The sequence below is a fragment of the Myotis lucifugus genome, unplaced genomic scaffold (assembly GCF_000147115.1).
Source record: "Myotis lucifugus unplaced genomic scaffold, Myoluc2.0 scaffold_789, whole genome shotgun sequence".
Classification (NCBI taxonomy): Eukaryota; Metazoa; Chordata; class Mammalia; order Chiroptera; family Vespertilionidae; genus Myotis; species Myotis lucifugus.
The window spans coordinates 66,978-93,486 of NW_005871837.1; the positions used below are offsets into that span (position 1 = coordinate 66,978).

Genomic DNA, 26,509 nt, shown 5'->3' on the forward strand with positions numbered 1-26,509 from the left:
CAAATACAGGACTCCTGGGACTGTGCATCGAATTTTGGAGAAGTCTGAAACTTGCTCACTTGTAAGAAGGGTAGCTGCTTGTTAGGCAGAAATACTGGGGATTTGTTGTTGTCTTTGTATGGCATTCAATGTGTGTAAGAGGGCATACATACGGAAGCAGTCATCAGAGGTGGACTGTGCCAAGTATCGATTTACTGCCTCTCAGCGCCAAATCCACCCTTTTTGGCTGCTTTGTGAAGGTGGATTTGGGCCCTTGAGATTTTCCCTTCAGCTGACACTGAAGCTTTGTCAGGGAGGAGACTGGATACACTCGAGGAGGAAAGGGCTTCGGTGTGTGCACCTGAAAGCAGCATGTGCGTGTACTGCAATCCCAGTATAGCTGACCATCCTTGAACTTCTATTCCCCCTGATCAAATTATTATATAGTTTTTCTCTCCTGATTAGCCCTGGACTATGCCAGCACTAGCTTAGACTAGACATTGGCAGAGAATGGAAATGGAACTCAAGAAACACAAAGTAAAATCGATAGGACTTGGTAATGGATTAGACAAGGGAATTGAGGGTGGATCATTTTAGCTTACATAACTGGATGAATGGAACCCTTCACCTACATGGAAACCACTGGGAAAGGGCCAAGTATGAGGAGAAAACTCACAAGCCCAGATCTGAACAACACTGAGTTTGAGTTGACTTTAAGACACCCAAAATATGTCAAGTAGGCAATAGGCTCTAAATTCAAGAATTTAGACAAGTCTGGGATTAAGATGGGAGCCACAGCCCTTAAAGTGACAAATGAAGCCACAGGCACAGTTGAAGTGGCCCACAGAAAAAGTAAACAGTGAGAAGGAGGGCCTACCTAACTTGAGGAATCCGTTAAAAAAATTTTTTTGAGAGAGGGAGAGAGGTTCAATTGGCTGCCTCCTACATGCCTACCGGGGATCGAGCCCGCAACCCGGGCATGTGCCCTAACCAGGAATTGAACTGGCCACCTTTCAGTGAACAGATGATGCCCAACCAGCTGAGCCATGTGGGCCAGGGCTTGGAATCCCAACTTTTAATAGCTGGATGGAGGACGATGAGCCTGCAAGGAAATGTTGAAGCTGTCGGAGGCAGAGGGAAGCAAGGACAGTACTGTGTCCCAGAAGTAAAGGGGGCAGAGACCTTGCTGTAGTGGACTGACTGCCATCAGCACTGTAGCTTCAGCTCCCACCCCTTCAGACCTGCAGTGCTCAGCCAAGCTCGCACTTCTCCAGACTGCGCCCTGCTCATCAGTGTCTGGGCTGGACAAAAGCCGTTTCTGCGTGATTCTTCTGACAGGCGAGCTTTCTCTGGCTCCCGCTGGCCTGGCTGAGACTCAGAATTGCACTGCAGCCAGCTGCTCTTCCGACCGTCCGCCCGTCCCTCTTCCCTCACAGCCCTGCACCACAGGCTGAAACCACTCACCTCCGGACTTCTCGTTAAGTACAATGATAATCGATCGCTTTTGGTCAGATATTTTGTTACTTAGAGACAAACGCAATCCTCACTGACACACCACCCACAAGGTGACAGGAAGACAAGCGTGGTGTCCACCAGATGATAGACTGTAGGATAGACAGTTTGTGAGGGTTAAAAAAAAAAACAAAAACACAACAGCCTAAGGGAAGGATATAAAACAAAAAAGACCATACCCTTTTATATAATGATGTTTACTTTGAATTTATATTAGTTCACACAAACACTCCATCCATGCTTTTGTTCCGGCCCTCCGGTCCAGTTTAAGAACCCATTGTGGCCCTCGAGTCAAAAAGTTTGCCCACCCCTGTGATAGACTGTAGGACAGACAGTTTGTGAGGGTTAAAAACAAAAACAAAAACACAACAGCCTAAGGGAAGGATATAAAACAAGAGGCTGGTTTACAAACAGGAAAATATTTAATTCATTCTAAAAAATTCAAGAAGAAAAAAGGATGCTACTGGCTTCATGCTCTTATTCCTAGAATCCTGAAGCTTTGAGGCTTAGAAGAAATGATCTTGTCCTCCAGATACTCATAGCTACTCAGAAATAAATTACATAATCTGTGAAGGAGTCCTGGCCTGCTGAAGCTAGAGGGAGCTAGACAGGAAGGAGAAAGAACATCATCTACAATAAACTGATCAAAGTCATCCCAGGCAGGTGGGCCCTCTGATGCTCTGGTGTGAACCAACACCCATAAAAACTAGGCTGGCCCAGGGATGTTCAGTTACACTGTAGTCGTTTACGTATTTACATATTCAACAAAGCCCCTGGAAGCAAAGCCCTGGCTGGCTTCTCCTTTAAGCCCCCTGCTGGTTGGTCTCATCATCGCGCCTCTTCCAAATCTGTAAGACATGAATTCAATAGATATTTAGGAGCTGGTATTCAATCTACAAATAGTCACAAAATACCTACTCTAACCTACGCAATAGATAGCCTGGGGCTCAACTTACACATTTAAGTCCCCTGAAACTAATTTCCAGAAAATTCCCTTCATCCCCCTCTCCTTCTTACTTCCCATTCCAAATTCCCTTCTGAAAAAGAACTCATAGTCAAGCCCATAACCTTAGACAAAGTTTCTAGGAGTTCATTCTAGAATGAGAAGGGTCTGCCCTTTTTGATAAAGCTGTAGCTTTCCCTTCGTTTCAGTCTTCCTTCTTCATCAGGTACTAGGGCAGTTACAAGGAGAAGGCAGAGACAGTCTGCTCCGCCAGCTCTCAACCCCACAGAGCAGGTGGACTAACACGGCTGGTGCTCCAATAAAGAAGAGAGAATGCTGTGGGGTCGAGAAGAGGGTTAACTTTGCCTAGAGAACTGGGGACGCTTCAGAGCCGACTCCTAACTGGTGCCCTGATGATTCCAGGCCCTTCCTTCTTGAAATCAGATCCCACACCTGTGCAAGACTAACCTGGCCATAAACATAACCTCCTTGCTCACTCATAAGTGTTCCGTACTTCCCTGCCTGCTGTTCTTCCCTGGAGATCTCCTAGACTCCTAGACTGTCACGGCCATATAATCTCACTCCTCAGTGCATCCCAACAGGCGCCCAGCCTAACCGAGGCTCCAACCCAATCCTACTTCCTGCCTTCATGCCCATCGTTCCTCACTGACCCCACACCCCATCTATTTGGCACTGGTCAAGTCTGTGGCCAACTCACCTGAATGTATGCCTCCGACAGTGTGATCATCTGGGGAAGAATGTCAGTTACCTGGAGGTCTTGTAATTCATACCATTTGCCCGTCCCCTGCAAAGAGTATGAAGGGCTGGGTTAGTCTGCTCACTGAAACCAAAAGGGTGTACAGCCAAGCATGTCAAACATGCAGCCGCTGGCCGTGAGTCTGACATGCTAGGTAAGAAAGGGACCACAGTCAGAAGAGTCAGAATAGCCACGATAACAGCAGGAGTTATCCAAAATAAAAGGGTGCATGACCTCTACTAGGCATCATTCGATTTAAAGAGCTTTTTGGGTACTGATTTTGGCAAACGCAATTCCTGCCAAATTCAGGAAGATTCTTTTAAGTATAATACAGTCCAAACACCTTATACCTTTTAAGAAGAATTTAGGTGAATAATAAAGAGAAGGGGGAAAAGTCCTCTACTCCTCACCTAAGACATCTCTTTGCTGCCCCAAAATGACAGACTGGATACAGTCACTTAGGAGGTACATACAGTGTTAACTATTGGAATAACCTAACAATGGACAGTCCCGTCCGACCCCATAGAACACAGTGACAGTCAAGAAAAAGTGTCCTTGGTGGACACTATTCATCCTAACTCACTCCTTTTGCTCAATAAAACTAGTGCTGCAAATACACTTCATGCTTCCATAAGCAAGGGGAAGGAGGCCCTTCTGGAAGTTCACCTGCCTCATCCATCCAAACTTCTAAGAAATGCCAAACAGACACTATAGAGTACAGATATTCCAGATAGTCCAATAGTTCAGAATACAGGAAACCTAAACAAAAGCTGAGGATCCCATAATCAAGTCCCTGTTCCCGGTTTGAGGCCTGGTTGAGAATATCTGGGTTTAAATCCTAATTCTACTGACTTCAGTACATAAATTACTGCAACTCTGATGGCAGGTTTCCTCGCTGTAAAGCGGTGGTATTAACACCTGTCTTGGAGGTGCGCTTTAAAGACAGAAACGAGAGGAACATGCACTGAGCACTTGGTGAACTCCCCAGCGCCTGGTAAACAGAACAGTCCCAGAAAACTAACCAAATGAGAACAACCGGAGCTAATAATCTGTGCGATGCCAAATACATCTTAAGTACATGTTTCATCCATTTTCAGCTTGAGCCAAATTCACAAAATTTTTTGGCTGAAAGGGAAATTTCTAGACAAGTAGTTCATAAAATTTAACTCTGTATCAATCAGATGTCCTTGTTGAAATGCAGCTTCTGATTCAGAGGGTTCGGGTAGGGCCTGAGGTTCTGCATTTCTAACGACATTCTCATGACGTGAATGTTGCGGGTGCAAGGACTCCACGTTCAGTGGTGAGGCAGCAGCCTCGGACAGGGATTCTCAAAGCTGGCTGCCCGTGGGATCACCTGGGGAATTTTAAAACATCAGTGATGCCTGCTTCCCACCTCCTAATACTCCAATGCAGCCTCTTAACCCTGACTGACATTTTAGGCAGATAATTCTTTGCTGTGGGGGTTGCCTGTAGGATCCTTAGCAGCATCCCTGGCTTCTACCACAGTTGAAATCAACAGGCATACGTTACATGGTTCTCATGTAATTGGCCTGAGGTGGTACCCACATATCAGGATTTTAAAATCTCCCCAGATGAGTCCAATGTGCAGCCAAAATTGAGAACCACTGCCTCAAACTCATCACGGACATCTTTATTACTTGCAGAATCCCAAGGTCAGGGTGAAGAAAGGGCAAACGGAAGGGAGCTGCCCTCTGAGTCGCCAAAGGAACACCAGCTGTGTGCCCCTCTGTGCACGTGAAGTCAGCGCCACTCACGTGATGAAGCACGTGGATCCGGTAGGAGCCCTCGGAGGGCTTGCCGTCGTGCACGATGTTGGCGATCAGGTCATAGGTGGTGTTCTTGTGCACGGCCTGCACTTCCTCAGACAGGTACTCTCTCAGATCCACATTCCTGGTAACGGTGAAAATAAAGCCAGAACATCAGACAAAGGCTACCAGGTTAGAGAAACTGTCCTACACAAATGAACCACAAAGCTACTGTAGCCTATCTTAGGACCTCGGATCTAGGTAGGCTTGCAGACCCAAAGAAGTCCAGGTTTGTGGAAATTCACATAATCTGCCATTAAAATGAGTCAAACTAGAAAGACTGGCTCTATGGGAAAAGCAGATTTTAAAAGCCTCTCTAGCAGTCAACAGTACAGTGTAGGCCTGGAGTCAATCAGACTTGAACTAGAATCAGGGCTCTGCCACTTCTGAACTGTGTGTGAGCTTAAGCAGGTTACATAACGTAAGGCTCTTCTACAATGAGAATACGTCACCATCTCTGAGACGGTGAGGACTGAGACGACAGGCCTGACCGCTTCAGCCTCTGCCTGGCCTGGGCATCAGCTGCAGCTGCGGTGTTCAGACAGCACCCGGCTCGGCCTCAGGCTGTGGAAGACCCAACCACAGGATTATGTGGGTGGCCACTGCACACAATCATGGTTAACAACTTCAATAAGGCAAACCAAGCATTGATTCATTTTTTTCTTTGATTTTCTGGAACCTTGCTTTTTTTAAATGTTTTTCTTTTTTTTATTGATTTCAGAGAGGCAGGGAGAGGGAGAAACAGATAGAAACATCAATGATGAGAGAGAATCATTGATTGGCCGCCTCCTGTACACCCTCTTTTGGGGATTGAGCCTGCAAACCAGGCATGTGGCCTGACCAAGAATCAAACCATGACCTCCTGGTTCACAGTGCGATGCTCAACCACTGAGCCACATGGGCCAGGCCGGACCTTGCTTCTTTATTTGATTTTCTTTCTTTTAGCCAAGAGCAGTGGTCGGAAAACTGCAGCTCGGCAAACTGCGGCTCGCGAGCCACATGCGGCTCTTTGGCCCCTTGAGTGTGGTTCTTCCACAAAATACCGACTTCTGCGCATGGGCCACGAAGCTTCAATTGCACTGTATGTGCGCCCGCACGTGGTATTTTGTGAAAGAGCCACACTCAAGGGGCCAAAGAGCCGCATGTGGCTCGCGAGCCGGAGCTTGCCGACCATGGGCCAAGCAAAAGGAATAGTTACAAATAACAGAAAGCAACCTGAGGTAGCTTAAGTGCAAAAGAGAAAATTTATTCAAGGTTTTCAAACTAGGCTTGGAGCCAATCAGACCTGAGCTAGATCTGGTAGGAGCCCTCGGAGGGCTTGCCGCCTGCTGTCTCCTGGAACCAGACACAGGAGAAGAAGCAGGACCTGAGAGAGCTACTTGCTCTCTTTCCTGCTTTTGACATCAGTTTTATTCTTCTCCCTCCTTTTGCAGTGAAATTGTATTGACACAGTTATTAAGAACTTTCAAATAGTTAATTAGGAAAATAGATTGACAGTTAATGTGAATTTTAAGAGAATATGTTAACTATATAATTTTAGAAAAAATATATCCTTTTTAGCCTACAAATATTTATATAAATTTAAATAATACAAGGTAGAACAGAAATCCTATCTAATAAAGAGAGAATATGCTAATTGACCCTCACTCCGTTGCAAAGATGGTGGCACCCACAGCCAATAAAGAGGGAATATGCTAATTGACTGCCCCGCCCTCAAAGATGGCTGGCGCCCACAGCCAATAAGGACGGAGTATGCTAATTGACTGCCCCACCCTCAAAGATGGTGGCGCCCACAGCCAATAAGGAGGGAATATGCTAATTGACTGCCCTGCCCTCAAGGATGGAGGTGCCCACAGCCACAAGATGGCCGGCAGGGAGGGCAGTTAGAGGTGACTGGGCTGGCAGGGGAGAGCAGTTGGGGGCGACCAGGCTGGCAGGGGCCAGTTAGGTGTCGATCAGTCTGGCAGGGGAGTGGTTAGGGGGAGATCAGGCTGGCAGGCAGAAGAGGTTAGGGGCTATCAGGCAGGCAGGCAGGTGAGCTGTTGGGAGCCAGCAGTCCCCACAGGGATCGGGCCTAAATCAGCAGTTGGACATCCCCCAAGGGGTCCCAGATTGGAGAGGGTGCAGGCTGGGCTGAGGGACACCCTCTCCAGTGCACGAATTTCGTGCACCAGGCCTCTAGTTATATCATATTTCCAATCTTTGCAGAACTGTCTGATGTGCTAGCATTCACAACACGAAACACAATAATGTGAACCTGAAAGGATTCGCAAGACCTGCTAACAGTGTTACATCTAGTGGTCACTTCTAGACAGGTATCTCCCTTTGAACTTTAGACTGTGAGTACCAACCTGGAGTCATCCCACTGTCCACGCCCAACTGCAGTGGCAAGAAGTGATGACCAGCAAACAGATGCATCTAACTGCTCCGGAGTATCTGCAAAGCCAGGCAGGATCCTACCTGTCCTACTCTACTTTTTTTTAAAATATATTTTTATTGATTTCAGGGAGAGGAAGGGAGAGGGAGACAGAGATTGAAACATCAATGACGAGAAAGAATCATTGATCAGCTGCCTCCGCACGTCCCCCATTGGGGATCGAGCCTACAACCCGGGCATGTGCCCTTGACCGGAATCGAACCCAGGACCCTTCAGTCCAAAGGCCAACACCCTATTCACTGAGCCAAACTGGCTAAGGCTGTCCTACTCAACTTTTATCAACTATTTTTCACTACAATGAAATTCCAAGCAAACAACAGGAAAGAAGGTAAAAGGGGGATTGCTTCCAGATAAACATCTATCCTTGAGGCCCTTGAAGTATTTACCAGTATAGTCTTCAAATAAAAACTCTTAACTTACATAGTATAGGTAGGCTCTGTTCCTTGCAATTTCCAACTAAACATTTCAAAATTAATAGTGGTACAAAAATATGAAAAGAAATTCAGGCTCACTCCCCCTAAGAGGAACTGAAGCAGGGTAATACTCACGTAATAGGGAAGTTGACAATAGTTGGGTTCTTCTCCACAAAGAAATTGTTCTTAGTGAATCTCTTAATGCAAAAGATTAGATACGGAGGCAGCTTGGTGAGCTGGAAGCGCTTCAGAAAGTTCTCCTTGTAAGTCTTATATTCCTAGAGATAGAAAGAAAACTATCGAATTAGTGCTCGAGTACCGGAGCAGGGGCACGAGGTTTGCTTTGGTTTGAGTTTTTCATATAATTGCCTTACACTTAGAATTCACAAGACACCTGATCCCAGAAATCATGTATAAGGCTTAGGAAGAAGACTTTGGCTAAAGCAGACTAAATTCCCTCAACTGTGGGCGTCCATTTCTACAAGGAAAACAAAAATGTCAAGTGAAAAAGAGGCTATGTTAAAAGCTGCAGAATTAAAACCATAAAAGTCTACTTAGTTCAAAATAAGGAAGAACTTCCTGGCCTTCGGATGCATGCACCATGGAACAGGCACTACGAAGCAGTGAGAAACCCTCATCACTGAGGGTGTCCCAGCAGAGGGGCCAACACACTGCCACGTTCCTTCCTCCTCAGACTCGTGGGTCGAGTGCAATCTGTCAGGTAACATTTACTGAGGACTCACTCAGCATGTTCAGGAGACTGAACGGCGGGGGACCCAGGACAACCTACTCAGCCCAAGACGCTTAAAAGCTAGTGCACATAAATGTATTTCTCAACACAACACAACTTAGCACAGTAAAAACTAAGAGATAGGAGTGAAGAACTAATCGTAACCAAAGAGGAAACACCAATGAGAAATTGCTCTCTGGAGTGGGTGACTTCTGGAGGTAACAACAGATCCCTTCAGGGACCCCAAGTTTCCCAGAAAAATATTTTAATTTAAAATTAGGATTGCCCTGGCCAGTTTGGCTTTTAAAAAATTTTAAGATACACATGCAGTAAAAGCTCAATATAACAGACTAATTCCAAAAGGGTGTCTGTTAAAGCTGAAAGTACGTTATGTTATAAAGTAGGTTTTTCCAATGCATATGTTAAAAAATTGAAAAATTAGTTAATTTACCTGTTTTTACTTATGTAGACATATTTGTGTAATTAAAATTAAGTATATATGAAAAGTTTAATTTCACAGACGTTTTCTATATATTACTGTAATTTTATTTATTTTTTTATTACTGTAATTTTAAATTTATTCCGAGTAAGTCTAGTAAATGCATGCATTCACGAGTCACCGCGAGTAAACAAATGCATACGGCTGGGGCGTGGCTTAGTGCACATGGGAACATCAGCCAACATGTGTTAAAACTGCTGCAGAAAGTCCCCTATGCGACAACAGAACCAACTGCCACTCATGATGTGATGTGATCACATGCCGAACATAGTTTATGAAGTGGATTGGATTTAAATATGTAGACTGTAGTTGTAGATATGTAATATTTATTTATGTTGATGGAATTCTAGTGCATTTTCCAACATATGGCCTATTTGCTAAAATTTGTTAAAAATAACAGTGAATTAATAACAAAAAATAAGCTGTTAATTTAACTATAAACAAATCTTGGTTAAAAGCATTTTAAAATTAAAAGAGTATTAATTTTCACATATGACATATGGACTGGAAATTTTGTCTGTTAAATCCAAAGTCTGGCCCTGGCCAGTGTTCTCAATGGTTAGAGCATCAGCCCACACACTGAACGGTCATGGGTTCAATTCCCAGTTAAGGGCACATACCTGAGTTGCAAGTTCAATCCCTGGTGCCAGTCGGGGCTTTTGTGGGAGGCAACCAATCAATGTGTCTCTCTTGATGTTTCTCTCTCTTTTACCCTACCCTCCGTCCCTTCCACTCTCTAAAAATCAATGGAAAAAATATCCTGGGGTGAGGACTAACAACAACAAGGGTCTCAGGTTCAATTCCGGTCAAGGGCATATACCTGGGTTGCAGGTTGGGACATATGTGGGAGGCAACCAATTGATGTGGCTCTCTCACATCAATGTTTCTGTCTCTCTCTCATCCTCCTGCCTCTCTTCCACTCTCTCTAAAATCAGTGGAAAAAATATCCTTCAGTTAAGATCAAAAAAAATTTTTTTAAATCTTACTAAAAGATAATCTAGTTCAGTAAGAAAAATGAGTTTGTGGTATTTGAGCCAAGACCTGTCCCTTCCTCTCCCTCCAAACTCAGTGAGATGGAAAATCCCCTCCAGACTGGTACAGCCGACAACACAGGGCTCCCTCCCCCAGGCTCCCAGAGGATTCTCTTCCCAGGACAGACAGGAAGTCAGCACTTCTCATTCTGCCTCCAGCTACTGCTGCTGAAGGAAGTTCCAATGTGTGCCCAAAATACATGCAGCAGTGGGAGGTCCAAGATGGCAGCTGAGCAGGAACATGCTGAACAAACCCCTTCCCATGAACAAACTCAAATGTGTACTGAGAGCAACTATTCCTGTGAGACAACTGAGAGCTGAATGAACAGCTTCTGAGCAACAAAAAAGAGAAAGAAGAGACCTAATAGAGGAGGCCGGGCAACCACAGGAGCCCTCAGGGCTGCGGGAAGGCTCCCGCTGGAGGAGCTGGTGAGCACACTTCCATCGGTTGGGAGAGAGCTCTGTTCAGGTGCTTCCGCCTACCTGCAAGGACCTGCCGAGTGTTCCCAACGACATCGCCCAGCCTTCTGCCTCCAAAGGGAGCAAGCAGGAACATCAGGGTGTCACCACTCACCCTGGTCACCCTTCCAGGAGCTGCTCCAGCCCAGCAGGCTGTGCCCCAGGTGCTGTAAGCACCTGCCCTGCTTCAGCTTCTTCACAGGACTATTTTCTATACAACAAATAAGAGACTGTATACAGAAGACTGGGAGCTCTGGGGACTGTGAAATTTCTCTAGGGTGGGAGGAGCTGGTGAACACAGTTTACATCCCCCTCCACCTCGACAGGGCAGGCAGAGCTCTATCCAGGTGCTCTGGCCTACCTGCTAGGTCACCACAGCGCGTTCCTGGGCGCATCCTAAGCTCATTTCGACCCTGAACAAAGGGAGCAAAGAGGATCGACAGGGCATCACCACACACACCTGGCCTTCCCACCAGAGCTTTCCAGTCAGCAGGCCAGTGCCCCAGACACCGTAGGCACCTGCCTGGCTCCTAAACAGCCTGCCAAACACACCGCACGCTTGGCCTACACCAGGGGTCCTCAAACTACAGCCCGCGGGACACATGCAAATACAAATATTGTATTTGTTCCCGTTTTGTTTTTTTACTTCAAAATAAGATATGTGCAGTGTGCATAGGAATTTGTTCATAGTTTTTTTTTAAACTATAGTCCAGCCCTCCAACGGTCTGAGGGACAGTGAACTGGCCCCCTGTTTAAAAAGTTTGAGGACCCCTGGCCTACACAGAGGCCACTGCTACACAAGGCCACCTTTTCAAGACTGGAAAAGATAGCTATTTTGTCTAATTCAAATAAACAAACATACAAAGTCAAACAAAATGAAAATAAGAATATCTCTTAAATGAAGGAATAAAAATCTCCAGAAAAAAAAACCTAAGAAAACAGAAATAATTTGCCTGATAAAGAATTCGAAGAAATGGTCATAAGGATGCTTACCAAAGTTGAGAGAGGAATAGACGAATTTAGGGAGAATTTCAACAAAGAGTTATAAAGTATAATAAAGAACCAACCAGCCCTAGCCAGTGTTTGCTCAGTGGATAAATCCTGTGAACCAAAGGGTCCCAGGTTCAATTCCGGTCAAGGGCACGTACTTTGGTTGCAGGCTCCTCCCTGGCCCAGGCCCTGGTCAGGGTTCATTTGGAGGCAACCAATCAATGTATTTCTCTCACGTCGGTGTTTCTATCACATCGTTGTTTCTGTCTTTCCCTCTCTCTTCCACTCTCCCTAAAAATCAATGGAAAAATATCCTCAGGTGAGGATTTACAACAACAAAAAAGAACCAAGCAGACCTAAAGAATACAACTGCAATGAAAAAAAAAAAAAAAAGCATTTTAGAAGGAATCAACAGCAAATTAGCTAATATGAAGAGCAGCAACCTGGAAGTCAGACTAATGGAAATCAACCAAACAGAACAGCAAAAAATAAAAAAAGAATTTTTAAAAATGAGGCTAATTTAAAACCTCTGGGATAACATCAAGTACTCAAACATTAGCATTATAGGGATCCCAGAAAGAGAAGAATGAAAGAAATAAAACTTTAGAAATAATGACTGAAAACTTTCCTAACCTGGAAATGGAAACAGACATCCAGGTCCAGGAAGCACCGAAAGCTCCAAATAAGATGAATCCAAAGAGACTCACACCAAGACATTGTATTTAAAATAGCAAAAGTTAAAGATGAAAAGACAATCTTGAAGAAAGCAAGGGAAAAACAAAGAATTACATGCAAGGAAACCCCATAAGGCCATCAGCTAATTTCTCAGCAGCAACTTGATAGGAAAGAAATAAGTGGCAGACTTCCTTAAAATCCTAAAAGGAAAGGTACCTACAACCTAGATAATTTATCCAACAAGGTTATCATTTAAAATTAAGGAGAGAGAGAGTTTCCCAGACAAGCAAAAACTAAAAGAATTTATCACCATTAAATCAATTTTATAAGAAAAGCTAAAGAAAGACCATAACTGAGGCTCAGACGGCCCTGGTGAGGTTGAGACTACTCCAGTGAGGTTGGGACAAATAAAGGGAACCAGTATAGACTGATGAACAGGGGTAGATACAGAAGCAGAGCAACATTGAACAGAATGTCAAACTACAGTGGGAAGCCTGGGGAGGGTTTGGGGGGGGATTAAGAGATCAACTGAAGGACTTATATGCATGCATATAAGATTAACCAATGGAGACTTCCTTAAAATCCTAAAAGGAAAGGAACCTACAACCTAGATAATTTATCCAACAAGGTTATTATTTAAAATTAATATGTAATACTCTTTGTAATACTTTAAGAAATAAAAATTATTAAAATATTAAAAAAAAAAAGAAAAAAAGAAAGACCATAACAAGAAATAACATGAGAAAGGAAAAAAACTCACAGGTAAAGCCAAACATTTAATAAATACAGTGAAAGCTACTACAAAGGTCAAAAGAAAAAAATAGCAAATTCAAACTATAAGAAGTGGTTAGAAGATACAATACAAAAAGATCTAAAACATGACATTAATAACAAAGCGTGGGTGTGTGTGTATAAATATGTAGTACCTATAGAATATATTCAAACTTAAATGCCTATCAGCTTAAAATAGACTGCTAAGATATAAAATTATATACACAAACCTCATGGTAACCACAAATCTAAAACGTACAAAAGATATACAAAGAATAAAGAGAAAGGAACCCAAACAAAACACTAAAGAAAACCAGCAAGCCATAAGAGGAGAGATTAATAGGAGAGATTAATAGAAGAGGGGAACTATAAAAACAACCAAAACAATAAACAAAATGACAGTAAGTATATAATTATCAATAATTACTTTAAATGTAAATGAACTAAATGTTCCAATGAAAAGATAGGTGGTGGCCAAATAGATTAAAAAACATGACCATCTATATGCTGCTTACAAGAAAGTCACTTCAAACAGAAAGAAACATAGAGATTGAAAGTAAAGGGGTAGAAAAAGATATTCCATGCAAATAGAAATGAAAAGAAAGCTGGGATAGCAATACTCATATCAGACAAAATGAACTTTAAAACAAAAAATGTAAAAAAGACAAAAAAAGGACATTACATAAGTATAAAGGGGTCAATCCAAGAAGAGGATATAACAATTGTAAATATCTACACACCCAACATAGCAGCATACATATATATATGAATATATATATATGTGTGTGTATATATATAATTTATATATAAAGCAATTATTAATGAACATAAAGGGAGAAATCCACAGTAATACAATAATAGGGGATTTTAATAGCCAACTCACATCAATGAATCGATCATCCAGATAGAAAATTAATATGGGAATAATGGCCTTAAATGTATGTAACATTAGACCAGTTCAACTTAATAGACATTTATAGAATATTTCACCCAAAGACTTTTTTTTCCAAGTGCACATGGAACATTTTCCAGGACAGATCACATTAGGCCACAAAACAAGCTTAATAAATTCAAGACTGAAATCATACCAAGCAACAACTCAGCAGATAAAAAGAAACTTTTAACTTGATACAGTAAGAATAAATTGTTTATTTATATTGTAGTTGTTTTTTCCCACTTTAATACTGTTATATTTTTTAAAAGATGGAAATTTTCCCTACCTTTATGAGTTTCTACTGTCCTACATACCCCTCCTTCCTCCATATTAACCAGAGGCAGAAGGTTTAAAGGGACATTTGAGAAATACAAGAGGGGGTACTATAACTCAAGTTAAGAGTTAGGGGGTGATTAGCTAGAAACAGCACGGGGTCTGGGAGGCTCATCTAGGACAACACACTTTATAATAATTACATTACATATGTGTGGTAATTTCCAAGTATAAAAAGAAAATTAAAAAGTCAAGAGAGCCCAGTCGGTGTGGTTCAGTGGTTGAGCATCATCCTATGGACCAAGAGGTCCCCAGTTTGATTCCTGGCCAGGGCACGTGCCCCCGTTTCGGGCTCGGTCTCCAGTGGGGGGTTTGCAGGAAGCAACTAATCAATGTTCCTCCTTTCTCTCCCTCTCTCTATCTAAAAATCAAAAAACATTTTTTTTGAAAGTCAAGAGAGAGGAAGGGGTATTAGCAGGGCTGGTGTGCAAATGGGCTACCTTCTCAGTGATGCCGTTGAACTTGGCCAGGATGTTGAAGAGCGGCACCTGGGGGATGATAAGCTGCTCCTTCTCGTCCTTGTAGAGGGGTGCGGTGGGAAGGTCCAGAGTGAGGTACATAAAGGTGGACTCCACCATCGTTTCCTGGTACTCATCATTATGAAGCAGCTGTTCTTTTTCTTCTGCTGGCTGAAAATGAATGGGGGGGAGGGGGAGAGAGAAGGAGTGTGAGCAGCTTGAGACCACTACAGATAGAAGAAACAAGGTTTTGTTACATTTACATTGTGCTTCTTTTACATTGAAACTGGAGGCCCAGTGCACGACATTCATGCACTGGGGGCACTGAGGGGGGGGTGGTGCCCTCAGCCCCGCCTGTGCCCTTTCACAGTCCAGGAGCCCTTGGGGAGCGGGCCTAAGCCATCAGTTGGACATCCTTAGTACTACCCTGGTGGTGGACCGCTGCATTCGCCAGCCATAAGCCCGGGGGCACCAGGGGGCAGCTCCTGCATTGAGCGTCTGCCCCCTGGTGGTCAGTGCACATCATAACGACTGGTCGTTCTGTCCGGTCGATTTGCACATTACCCTTTTATTATATAGGATGAAGTCATCAGACTGGGCAGTTTCACCACCTGAATAGATGAATGCAAGAATAGACAGGCTTCCGTCTTCAGAGAGTTCACTTAAATACTAGACTATTTTTAAAGCTTTTAAATGATCTAAAAAGCTTACCTGAACTTCTGAAAAAAACACGCCAGCACCACCCAATGGCCAGACCAGTCTTAAACCAACAGGCCCTATCCAGCCACTAACTCCCAAACTTAAGCTCACTAATGGGCAAACCACCACTTGGCAGGTGTATTGTAGAACCTCTTCCTGGGGCAAGAGGCCACACTGATTCTCTGAGCATCTTTGTCAACCCTATATCCCCTCAGGCAACATAATCAGTCTGAGACTCAGGTTCAACCCACTCACCAGATCAGGATGAGGAAGTTTTTTAGTGAAGATCCTCATGGACCCCTGGAACACATCAGTCACAATAGCTGCACAAACAGAAATCAAAATGCGAACTCTGTCAGGTTGGCAAACATTTCCAAAATATAGTCCTAACTTCTGAATTTCTGATTTAGAACACCTTCCAAGCATAAGATCCAAAGCTGTCACTAAACATAGAAGTATCTTTGCAATGTATGCCAACGTGGTACCTTTATAATTATTTGTGTAAATAATTTTATATCTGTCTTCTCCACAAAAATGCCTTTGACCCTCTAGCACAGGGCCTGGCCCATAAGAGAAAAATTAAGTGCATTTGAAATGAATGAGTAATTTACAGAGAGTGGAGATTTACGAGTCACAAAAAATTTCACAAGCAAAACAAGATAAAGCTGACCCTTGTTTTACAATAAATGGGCAAATGTTTTTCATTAAATACGTACAATACTACAAATGTGTTTTCTCTTCCTTATGATTTTCTAAATAACACTTTCTATTCTCTAGCTTACTTTATTGTAAGAAAACAGAATACTTATAACATACAAAACATGTTCTGAGTTTTTATGTCATCGGTAATGTTTCCAGTCAACAGCAGGCAATTACTAGTTAAGTGTTTTGGGAGTCAATGTTATATACAGATTTCCTACTGCTCCGGGGGTTGATACCCCTAACCCCCATGTTGCTCAAGGGTCAACTGCACATCCAAGGAACTTCCCATGACCACATGCTGCCTGCAAAGGGAGACAATGATTACCATGCATCGGACATAAAAGGAAAATGACAAACTAAAGAATGGAGCAGACTGTTTTGCTCTGTGGTTAGAGTGTCAGCCTGTGGACTGAAGGGTCTCAGGTTTGAGTCCAGTCAAGGGCACGTACCTCAGTTGCAGGTTCGTCCCTGGCCACAAATTGGGGCACGTGCAGGAGGCAACCAACTGATGTGTATCTCTCTTTGTTTCTCCCCCTCCCTTCCACTCTCTCTAAAAATGTTGATGGAGAACAAATGAGGATTAATAAAAAAATTGAAAACAGAACCAAAAAAAATGCCCAACATGGTTCTACAATGCTCAAGGACACAAGTCAGACAACTCAGATGGTGTGCACAGGCTAAGGACACTTGGTGGCAGTACAGGGCCATCTAGAAGGAACACCAGGCCACAATCCCACATCAAAAACATCAGCACCACCAGAGCCCAGGAAGAAGACAGGAAGAAACTGCATGAGGACTCCAAAATTACTCAGCACTCTGAGCTAACTGGCATTCATAAAAAATGTCTAACATTGTGAAGCCAACATGGATGCGAAGGAGCACAGGTCTGAGAGTCTGTATGGAGTCCGGCCTCCTTTCTCCAAGTACAGGCTCAGGGCAAGGAATAGCTTCCAGTCTGCATTACCAGTCAACTTACAAGCCAGGCAGTCCACCCACAGAGTCCTCCTCACATTAACTTTAGTATCTTCAACACTGCCCAGCCCCTCAGGGCCGGGATTTCTAGAGCACAATTACATCCATTTCCACATATTAAAAATTCTAGTGGCTATAACCATATTCTAATAAAGAAAAATATAGAGAGGAGCCTATTCAAGAATAAAATTCATGTGTTCACAGATACCCCCCAGCACAGAAAGATTAAAGGGTTCATTAGAAACGGATGGGAAGTTGCAAAGTTCTTAAAAGGAAGCAAACAAAACAGAGCTCCCTTTCACAAGTGACATGACTTACTTTTCTTTTTCTTCTTTGTGCCCCCCAGAGCTGAGTGCAGAGCATTCAGAAACCAGGACAAAAAGTCTACTCCATCCCCTGGAAAAGAGGGAGGGACACGATGAAGCTGGGAGGCAGTGTGATAACCTAACCCACCCACTGGTTGGCCTGACCTCACTCCTGGTTTCCTCCTTCCTCTTGGGCTACGCCATCCCATGCCCTGGGCACCCTCCTCTATCTGGCCATTAAATGCTCAAGGGCAAATTCTTAGTCTTCTGATCTTGACTCTCCCCAGAGGCTCTCTGATCCAACCAGGACCTTCAATTATCACCTCTACTCCAAACCTGTATCTCATTAAAAGCTATTATTGAACGTCCCCTCTCAGTCACTCTTCAGCCAGAATAATCTCTTTAAACGTGTATCTGATGTCATATCTTTGCTTAAAAGCCTTCACTGACTCCCCATTATTGTCAGGATATAAACCAAGCTTCTTATAGAGGCATATAAACTGAACAATCACAATCTGGTCCCTCCCTCCCAACCTCCACTCAGCTCTCATCATTCTCCCTTGAAATACAAGAGTCCAGCTAATTGCAGTCTTCTGTCTGGGCCAGGCACCTCCATGCATCTGTTCGCAGTGTCCTCTCTTCCTGGAATGTCCCTGACCTGTCTCCCCCTCTACCTAAATCTCAGGTGTCTCTTCCTCACTCTGATGCCCAACCCACCTCCCACATGTTCCAATGGGGTCCTTGTCCCACACTCCCTCCCACAGAGCATACTTTACTTCCTCTATCGGAGCACTTAACACCCTATAATCACCTTTTTACATAACTATCTTCCCCCTATGATGGGAGTTCCTAGAAGAGAAAAATTATTTCTTATCCCTGCAGCTCTAACACCTACTAGCACCATGAATGAAAGGTGTATAAGCTGACATGGATGCCAGAGGACACTACATGAGATCCAGGACAAAATGTCCACTTTACTCACGTGGCAATACTAACTGGAGGGATGAAAACAGTCAAAATAGCTCATCAGAACATTCTATTCCACAACATGACAAAATGAGTAGCCAAGGTGGCAGGTGCTTAATAAGGGTTGGTGTCTTTTCCCAGCTTCCTGGTCTTCACCTGAGCCATACATGTTAATTTACCAAGTTAGACAGGTTTTCTAGCCACCTGAGATCTCTTGGGCATCTGATCAGAGCAGGCTGATGAAAAAGGAGTCCAGAACCTAACCACGCTATCCACTGGACACTCACTCTAGCTACTAAGGTTCAATGCAAAGTGGAAGTTTGTTCATCAAACAAGATTTGTTGCCCTAAAGTCAAAAAATAGAAATGCGTTGCTCCTTACCTTGCTTGGTGATCTGGAACGTCTTCTTGCTGCAAAGGACAACAGCCTGAAGCATCTCGTGGGGAGAGACATGTGCCTTGAAATTTCGAGGGTTCCAGAGCTTTCTCATCAGCTCTCCAAAACGCTGGACCAACAAGAACATGATATCCCCTGGAGGACGCTTGATGTTCTTATAATTGTCTTCTTCCAGGAAGTAGTTCCGAAGAGGAGGAACATTAGACAGAGCCTGGAAGTCAAACATCCTGATTAATCCAAAGCCCCTTTGCAAGGCCTCTGGGAGCCAAGCTCTTCCAACTCAAGTTCTTCTAGTAGAGCTGTGCCTGCGACAGCCTTAAAGAGTCAGAAGTAAATGCTCACATTCAGAGTTCATGTTACAGCAACAGCTTTCATACTGAGTTTCACGTAAAGTCCAATTCTGCAGACACTCTGCTGACATGAATATGATACATGAGTTTTTTTAAAGGTATTCAAGCCCTGGCCAGTGTGGCTCTGTGGCTAGAGCATCGGCCCATGCACTGAAGGGTTACAGGTTTGATCAGGTTTGATTCCTGGTCAAGGGCACGTATATGGGTTGGGAGTTCGATCCCTGGTCAGGGCATGTACAGGAAGCAGCCGAACTCTCTCTCCCCCTCCCCACCTTCCTCAATCTCTTTAAAAAAAGAAAAAAGTATCACAGCCAGGCGCCGTGTAGCTCCATTGGTTGGGCATTATCCCATGCAACGAAAGGTTGCCAGTTTAATTCCCCAACAGGGCATATCTCCAGGTTGTGGGCTCAATCCCATATAGAAGGCAGGCAGGAGGCAAGGAGGCAGCCAATCGATGTTTCGCTCTCATATCGATGTCTGTCTCTGTCTGTCTCTCTCCCCCCACCTTCCTCTCTTTTTAAAAGAAATAGATACATTTTTTAATAAAAATATATTTTAAAAAATGTATCACCTAACATGTGTGTTCCCTACTGGGCATTGCCCCTGATCTGTTTTGCCAGGCCACACACAAATTCTCTCTCTGATTCCCTGGCTGCTCCAGAGGCCAGAAAGGGCCTCATCATCTGAGAGCAAATATTCATGTAGAGTCCTCAGTAAGACTCGGGGTCTGGGGCCCATTTGACTGCATTCTATCAGAGGGAGTCATTTCTTGGCTGACCTCCAGTGTTCCCTCGCCACGCCTCTCCCTCACTATACCCTTCTTGATCCTACCTGAAGGACAGCGTTGGCATAGTCGTTAGCCTTTATATTATTCAGGCCCACAATACCTGGCAGGTAAGTGGTACCATCATAAGCCCGGGACAATTTGGCTTGCTTGTCCAAGTTTGCAATCTGCTGCTTTGTGAAAGTGGGCTTCAACACATACTGCAAAGCAAAAGAAACTTGTAAGTTGTTTTAGAGCTGCCTACAGAGTTCACAAGCTATATTTCGAACAGCACTTTCTGCCAAAAACAAAAAGCCCTTCGGTCATGAACGTCTCATCAAACACCCAAAGAGCTCCCAACAATAGGCATAAAGACTGCGGTAACATGGAGTAGGCCTCTCCACATTGCTAAACTAGAAGGGGATCTCTGTTTAACCCAAAACTACTGAATCTCAGGTTTTTCCTCCAACACAGGTCCGGCCAACCCCATGACCAATCACTACCAGAAGCTGCAGGACACTCGCGTCTCTGCAGGCAGCAGGGCCAGCACATGGGCCCCGAGCAGAGCAGGAGCACCTCCACCCCAGCCTGCGAGACCGAGACCTCTCACCCCTGGGGCTGGAGGGGCAGGAGCAGATCCTCCCCAGTCCCAGAGCTGCATGTGCCATGTCCCAGGATGGACAGCGGTCACCACTAACTCCCTCTGAAACCTTGAATTTACTTGTTTCTCCCTCTGTAAATACTGTCCATAACCACTTTAACTTCAAATATGGGCATAAAGGTAGCATCAGCAGCATTTCAAACACTCAGAACACCCAGCTTTCCTTAAAAAAATAATAATCTAAAGTTCCAACATTAAACAAAGCCCAAGAGGACCTCCCACACTTTCTGCTTAACTACAGTGACTCTTGGCACAGGTCACAAACAGGAGCCCAGAGATGGGACAGCTTGGCCACTCTGGCCACATCACGTCGAAGTAGCTAGGACGGGAATGCAGCTTGGTATGCACTGTCCTATGCCAGGCCCAATTCACTTCCTCACTCCAAGTGTGGAAAGATAACTTATTTCATAAAAACACTTTCACCCCAATTAGTAAGTAGCCATATTTTTAGTCCCAACCCTCAATGGTGAAAGCAGAATGATGGTGAGGTTGTAGCTCATAGGCCATAATTACGGATCCTGACCTCCTTACTTGGTTTCCCTGGTTCCCCCCAAAGGGAAAGAAACCTCTTCAAGACCAAGGGGCTGAGACTCTTCCCGGAGGGGGGGGTGGGGGGGGGAGTGCAGATCCCAGGATCCCTGGGATGGCTCTCAGGAGAACTGGTACCAAACCAGCCCTCTGGGACACACACCGTGATATCCTCCAGGGAGGAATCGATGATCTCATAGTTGTCTGGAAGGCAGTAAAACTTGAGGGTGTGGAGGTTGAGGAAGACATGGTGGCTAAACTGGACACTGTGGATGTAGGCGTGAGACTTCAAACCCCGGCCTGTAAGGAAAGACAAAAGGCTGTAGAGAAAAGGGCATAGTCCAGAAAGGCACAGATCAAGTCTGATTTTCCTTTCATTGTCTTGTACTTGAACATGTTAATATTGGCAAAGCAAAGTACTATCCAGCCGTGGGCAAACTACGGCCCGCGGGCCGGATCCGGCCCGTTTGAAATGAATAAAACTAAAAAAAAAAAAAAGACCGTACCCTTTTATGTAATGATGTTTACTTTGAATTTATATTAGTTCACACAAACACTCCATCCATGCTTTTGTTCCAGCCCTCCGGTCCAGTTTAAGAACCCATTGTGGCCCTCGAGTCAAAAAGTTTGCCCACCCCTGTACTATGCCATCCATGAAACGAATCTCCCACATGAACTTCTCCCATCACAAAAGTTAGCAAGAATAGCACAACAATTACTTATTCCCTAGACAGCATAAGACATTGGTTGGGAAATTAATTTCATATGTATGAATATGAAATATGCACGTGTGGCCCTAGCTGGTTTAGCTCAGTGGATAGAGCGTTGGAATGCGGACTGAAGGGTCCCAGTTCAATTCCAATCAAGGGCACATGCCCAGGTTGAAGGCTCAATCCCCAGTAGGGGACGTGCAGTAGGCAGCCAATCAATGATTCTCATCATTTATGTTTCTATTTCTCTCTCTCCCTTCCTCTCTGAAATCAATATATATCTTTTTTAAAAAGAAATATATATGTATGTGCATGTGTATATACATACATGAGTTAATTTCGTATTTTTAAAAATTAAGAAATAATTTTTTTTTAAGTTGGGGATATCTATGTATATATTGACATATAATATATGTGCATACATACATAGATATGCACATGTACATATCCTGTGACAGTCCATCATCACTCAGTGCTGACTTTCCCTTTGCCCACAGTCAGGACAATCCTGCACCTAAAGCACCTTTCTTCGTTGTTGGCACTCCTTTCTAGAACATCTCTCCCTCACCTCATTCAAACCTTTAGGTCCCGCCAGTTCAATCCCACCTCCACCTCCTTCATAAACTCAACACAAATACTCCAGCTAATATGATCTCTGTATACTTCAACGCCTGTTGTCCTTATTTATACTCAGTGCCACACAGTTTAGCAGTAATCTTTACAGTCTTACAGAGTTTGCTAATTGTTTTGTGTGTTAACCTTGACTGTAAGATCCTTTTAAGAGCAAAGAATGTTATTTATATTTCTTTTGCATCATCCACTATACTATGTACATATCATTTGTTTGTTCTGAATGAACTGAAATAACAAATTTCCAGAAAAGAACAGAATGAAAAAGTCCTTAGAGCCAAAGGATTCTCAGAAAAAGACGTAAGTATAGAAAACAACAGAGATTCAAAAATCCAGAGACTGAAATCTCCTACATAGGCTTTCACGTGATTAGCTCTTTCCCTCTTTCATATGGATTTGCGTTCTAACCAATCAGAGAACCTTCTATTGATTATCTGAGTATTCCAATTTCCTGGGAACAAAGATAAGGATTATGAAACCTAACCACAGCTTAGTTTCTTTTTAAAAAATCTCTCTGGAGCAGACCTGCAGCGAGAGCTGCAAACTTAGTAAGTTTATAATACAAACATTTACTTACCCTGAAAGTACTTGCCACACACCAGACAGGCATATGCATTGATATGCGAGAGGGAGATGGAACACAGTTTCTCAAAGTCGAAGTCCAGCACACTCCTAAGAGAACCAAAACAAACACAAGCAATGAACAGGGTAGGGGTCTAGGACAGCACCCAAGTGAAGCACCACTGGCTCCATGTTCCACGTCACCCAGCACCCTGCAGAGAACGGTCCAATAGCCACATGTAAGCCATGGGCACCTAGAGTAGTACCCAGCACACAGTGGCACTCAAAAAATATTTAAGTTTGCTACTGTCACTGACACTGCGGATCCCATTATTTCATCACACAAATTCCAAATGAGCTGCCCACCCTAAAACAAAATGCCCCCTGACACTTTAAATTGAAGAGCAAACATTAGTAAACACGGCAAGAAGCACAATTTTCTGGGCAGAAAGCTTTAAAAGGGATAAAATGTTTGAATGTGTTGGTCAACGTGCATTCCAAAGAACTTCCTGCATAGGCGGTGTTTTTCTTTTGCTGCTCGTGGCATTGCTGTCCTGCTAACCTGTTAATGGTATCCAGGTATGGGCAGTGGCGGCTCCTCCGGTCCTCAGAATCCACTCGGCCATTCTTTGCTGAAAGGAAAATCATCATAGGGTGTGAGAATTGGAAACCTGTCAAATGCCAGGAAAACAAAGAAACAAATGGGAAAAGCTGATCGGGGTGAGTTCCTATCCATGTGGCCTGGCAACACACAAAAAAGCCCACTAATGGAATAAGCCACAAACTGAGAGAATATATTTGAAACAGACATAACCAACAAATGATTTGTTTGCAGATTACATAAAGAAATCTGGACCGGCCAGTGTGGCTCAGCGATTGAGTGTTGACCCATGAACCAAGGGGTCAGGGTTCGATTCCCAGCCAGGGCACATGCCCAGTTGCAGGCTCCAACTCCAGTAGGGCGTGTGCAGGAGGCAGCCGATCAATGATTCTTTCTCTCTCTCTCTCTCTCTCTCTCTCTCTCTCTCTCTCTCTCTCTCTCCTTCTCCCTCTCTCTGAAATAAAAACAAAACATATTTTTTTAAATCTTGTGAAGCAATAAAAAAACAGATGACCCAATAGAAAGTAAGAAATACAGCCCACAAACATATATACCACCTCATCAATAATCAAGAAAATGCAAATATCCCTGTACATGATACCCCACTTCACAACTACCAGAGGAAAAAATAAAACCAGAAAATTCCAAATGTTGGTGACTATGTGAAGCAATGAGCATGCTCATGTATTGCTGGAAGTGAGAACTGTTACAACCTATTAGAAAATAGTTCAGCAAGATCAAAGCTGAAAATATGCAGACCCTTTGACCCAGCAATCTCCCTCCTATTTATGTGCCATAGAAAATTTCTGCATATACCAGGAGTAGTTTACTAAAAGATATTTATAGCAGCAATGTTTGAAAGAGCCCAAACAGGAAACAACCGAAATATCCGCCACAAATAAAATGGAGAAATATATTCTGGTACATCATTAATGGAACACTCTGTAGCCATGAATATCTATCTAGATAGCTAGTAAAAAAAAAAAAAAAAAAAAAAAAAAAAAAAGGCAAATCAGAAGACTACAAGACTACATAGAGTGTGATTCCATTTATATCAAATACAAATAAAACACAGTACTACTTAGGGGTACATATATGAGGTAAAAGTATAACTAGTAAAGCAGAAGGGACCAGAAAATATTCAGAAGTGAATACTGAAGCAAAGAAGGCAGACAACTGGGCAGGGGCCTAGGGGAGCGCCTACGATGCTGGTTGTGTCCCACTTCTTAAGCTGAACAGTGTTAGGGGTCACCTCGTATTTCTGCACATACTGTGACCAGAGGCACCAACAGCTCCAGACTATCTGGTCAAAGACATTTGCATAGTGAATAGCCTTGGAGGCCAGAGGAGGGGGAGGCAGTCTACAGCCCCTCATCAAGACGCAGGCTCTCTGGACTCGGAGCTCCTCTGCTGCGGGGCCACCCGAGCCCACGGGGTTCCCTTCGTGTCGCGCTGTGAGAAGTGACGGGGAAATGACACCAAGGCTACACTCTGCCTACTGTGACCAACGGAATAATACATCGTCTGAGGCCCAACTGTCCCGCGTCTTCCTTCAGCAGCCATGAATCTGCCACAGGCGAACGTGGTAGCTTGCAAACAGGGTAAGATCTTAGACTCTTCACAATTTTTTAAATATTCTGTTTACTGACTCCAGAGAGAGGGGGAGATAGAAACATCAATAATGAGACAGAGCTGTAACCGGTTTGGCTCAGTGGATAGAGCGTTGGCCTGCGGACTGAAGTGTCCCAGGTTCAATTCCGGTCAAGGGCATGTACCTTGGTTGCGGGCCCATCCCCAGTAGGAGGGATGCAGGAGGCAGCTGATCGATGTTTCTTTCTCATTGATGTTTCAAACTCTCTATCCCTGTCCCTTCCTCTCCGTAAAAAAATCAATAAAATAAAATAAAAAATTTTTAAAAAAAGAGCATATATCAGCCCTGGCAGGTGGCTGGGCTGGTTGGGGTGTCCTCCGGGACACCTAAAGGTTGAGGGCTCGATTCCCCGTCAGGGCACATAACCTAGGTTGCAGGTTTGACTGATCGATCACTGTTTCTCCCTCACATCACTGTTTCTGTTTCTCTCTCTTTCTTTCTCTCTCTCTCTCTCTCTCTCTCTCTCTCGCAAAAACGCGAACCCCACTTTCCCAAACCACAGTGACTCAGAGTCAGGATGAGAATCCAGGTCTCCTGGCCGGGATGACAGGCGCAGGTGCCCAGCGTCCAGACTTTCAACTCTGAATAGTCAGATTCCAGCAATTACAGCAAGACTGGATTCTCAGATGTTTGTAAACACTGACGGTGACTCCTGTAAAATAAGTAACACAACGCCTAGCCCGTGTTGGGCACTCGCTAAAGTAAAGCTGCGACTGTTACTGCTGTTGCTCAGAAATCGTATGACTGTGGTTACCATTCAGGCGACTATCCCTCTTAAGACGCAGGCGAGAGCCGTGCGGCTGACACCGGTGAAGGGGGACTCCCCCCACCCCAGCCCCGGGGAGGAACGGCTGGAAAGGGAAGAGGAGAGAACGCGGGAGTGGAGCCCGAGCCCGGCCCGGCCCGGCCCCGCGCACCTCGCACCTCCCGCTCAGGCTCGGAGTCTTCGTCCGCCTCGCGCTCCCGCTTCACCCGCACGGCGGGCACCACGGGCACCACGGGGGCCGGGGCCTCGCGCGCGCTCGCCGACTCGACCTCCCGCTTCACGCGCACCGGGCTGCCGCGGGCGATCGGCGCCTCGGGCTCCCGCTCCCGATCTCGCTCCCGCTTGACGCGACCCGAGCTGGCCCGTGACTCGGACTCGCGCTTCCCGCGGGTGGAACCACGAGACTCCCGCTTGGACCGGCCGGACATCGCCACTACCGGCAAAGTCGCCCTGCGCGGGGGCCGCGGACTCCGGAGCGCGCGGGAGGCAGCCAAGCCAATC

General features: G+C 44.5%; 1 protein-coding gene across 3 annotated transcripts; it reads right to left on the reverse strand.

The window, feature by feature from the left end:
- Window positions 1-1,894: 1,894 nt before the first annotated feature.
- Window positions 1,895-26,509, reverse strand: USP39 (ubiquitin specific peptidase 39). 3 transcript variants are annotated; one of them, XM_006106236.2, is made up of 13 exons: window positions 26,160-26,509; window positions 23,553-23,622; window positions 23,007-23,101; window positions 21,253-21,389; window positions 19,969-20,121; window positions 18,773-18,998; window positions 17,439-17,516; window positions 15,702-15,769; window positions 14,730-14,918; window positions 8,003-8,145; window positions 4,967-5,102; window positions 3,153-3,239; window positions 1,895-2,339 (listed from the first exon to the last, which is right to left on the reverse strand). In XM_006106236.2, the coding sequence occupies exons 1-13, from the start codon at window positions 26,434-26,436 to the stop codon at window positions 2,295-2,297; spliced, it is 1,704 nt and encodes a 567-aa protein (XP_006106298.1). In that variant the 5' UTR covers window positions 26,437-26,509; the 3' UTR covers window positions 1,895-2,294. The 3 variants fall into 3 exon arrangements, with proteins under 3 accessions (XP_006106298.1, XP_023602832.1, XP_014303736.1); XM_023747064.1 differs by lacking the exon at window positions 19,969-20,121 and having other exon boundaries at window positions 26,160-26,492; XM_014448250.2 differs by lacking the exon at window positions 17,439-17,516 and having other exon boundaries at window positions 26,160-26,492.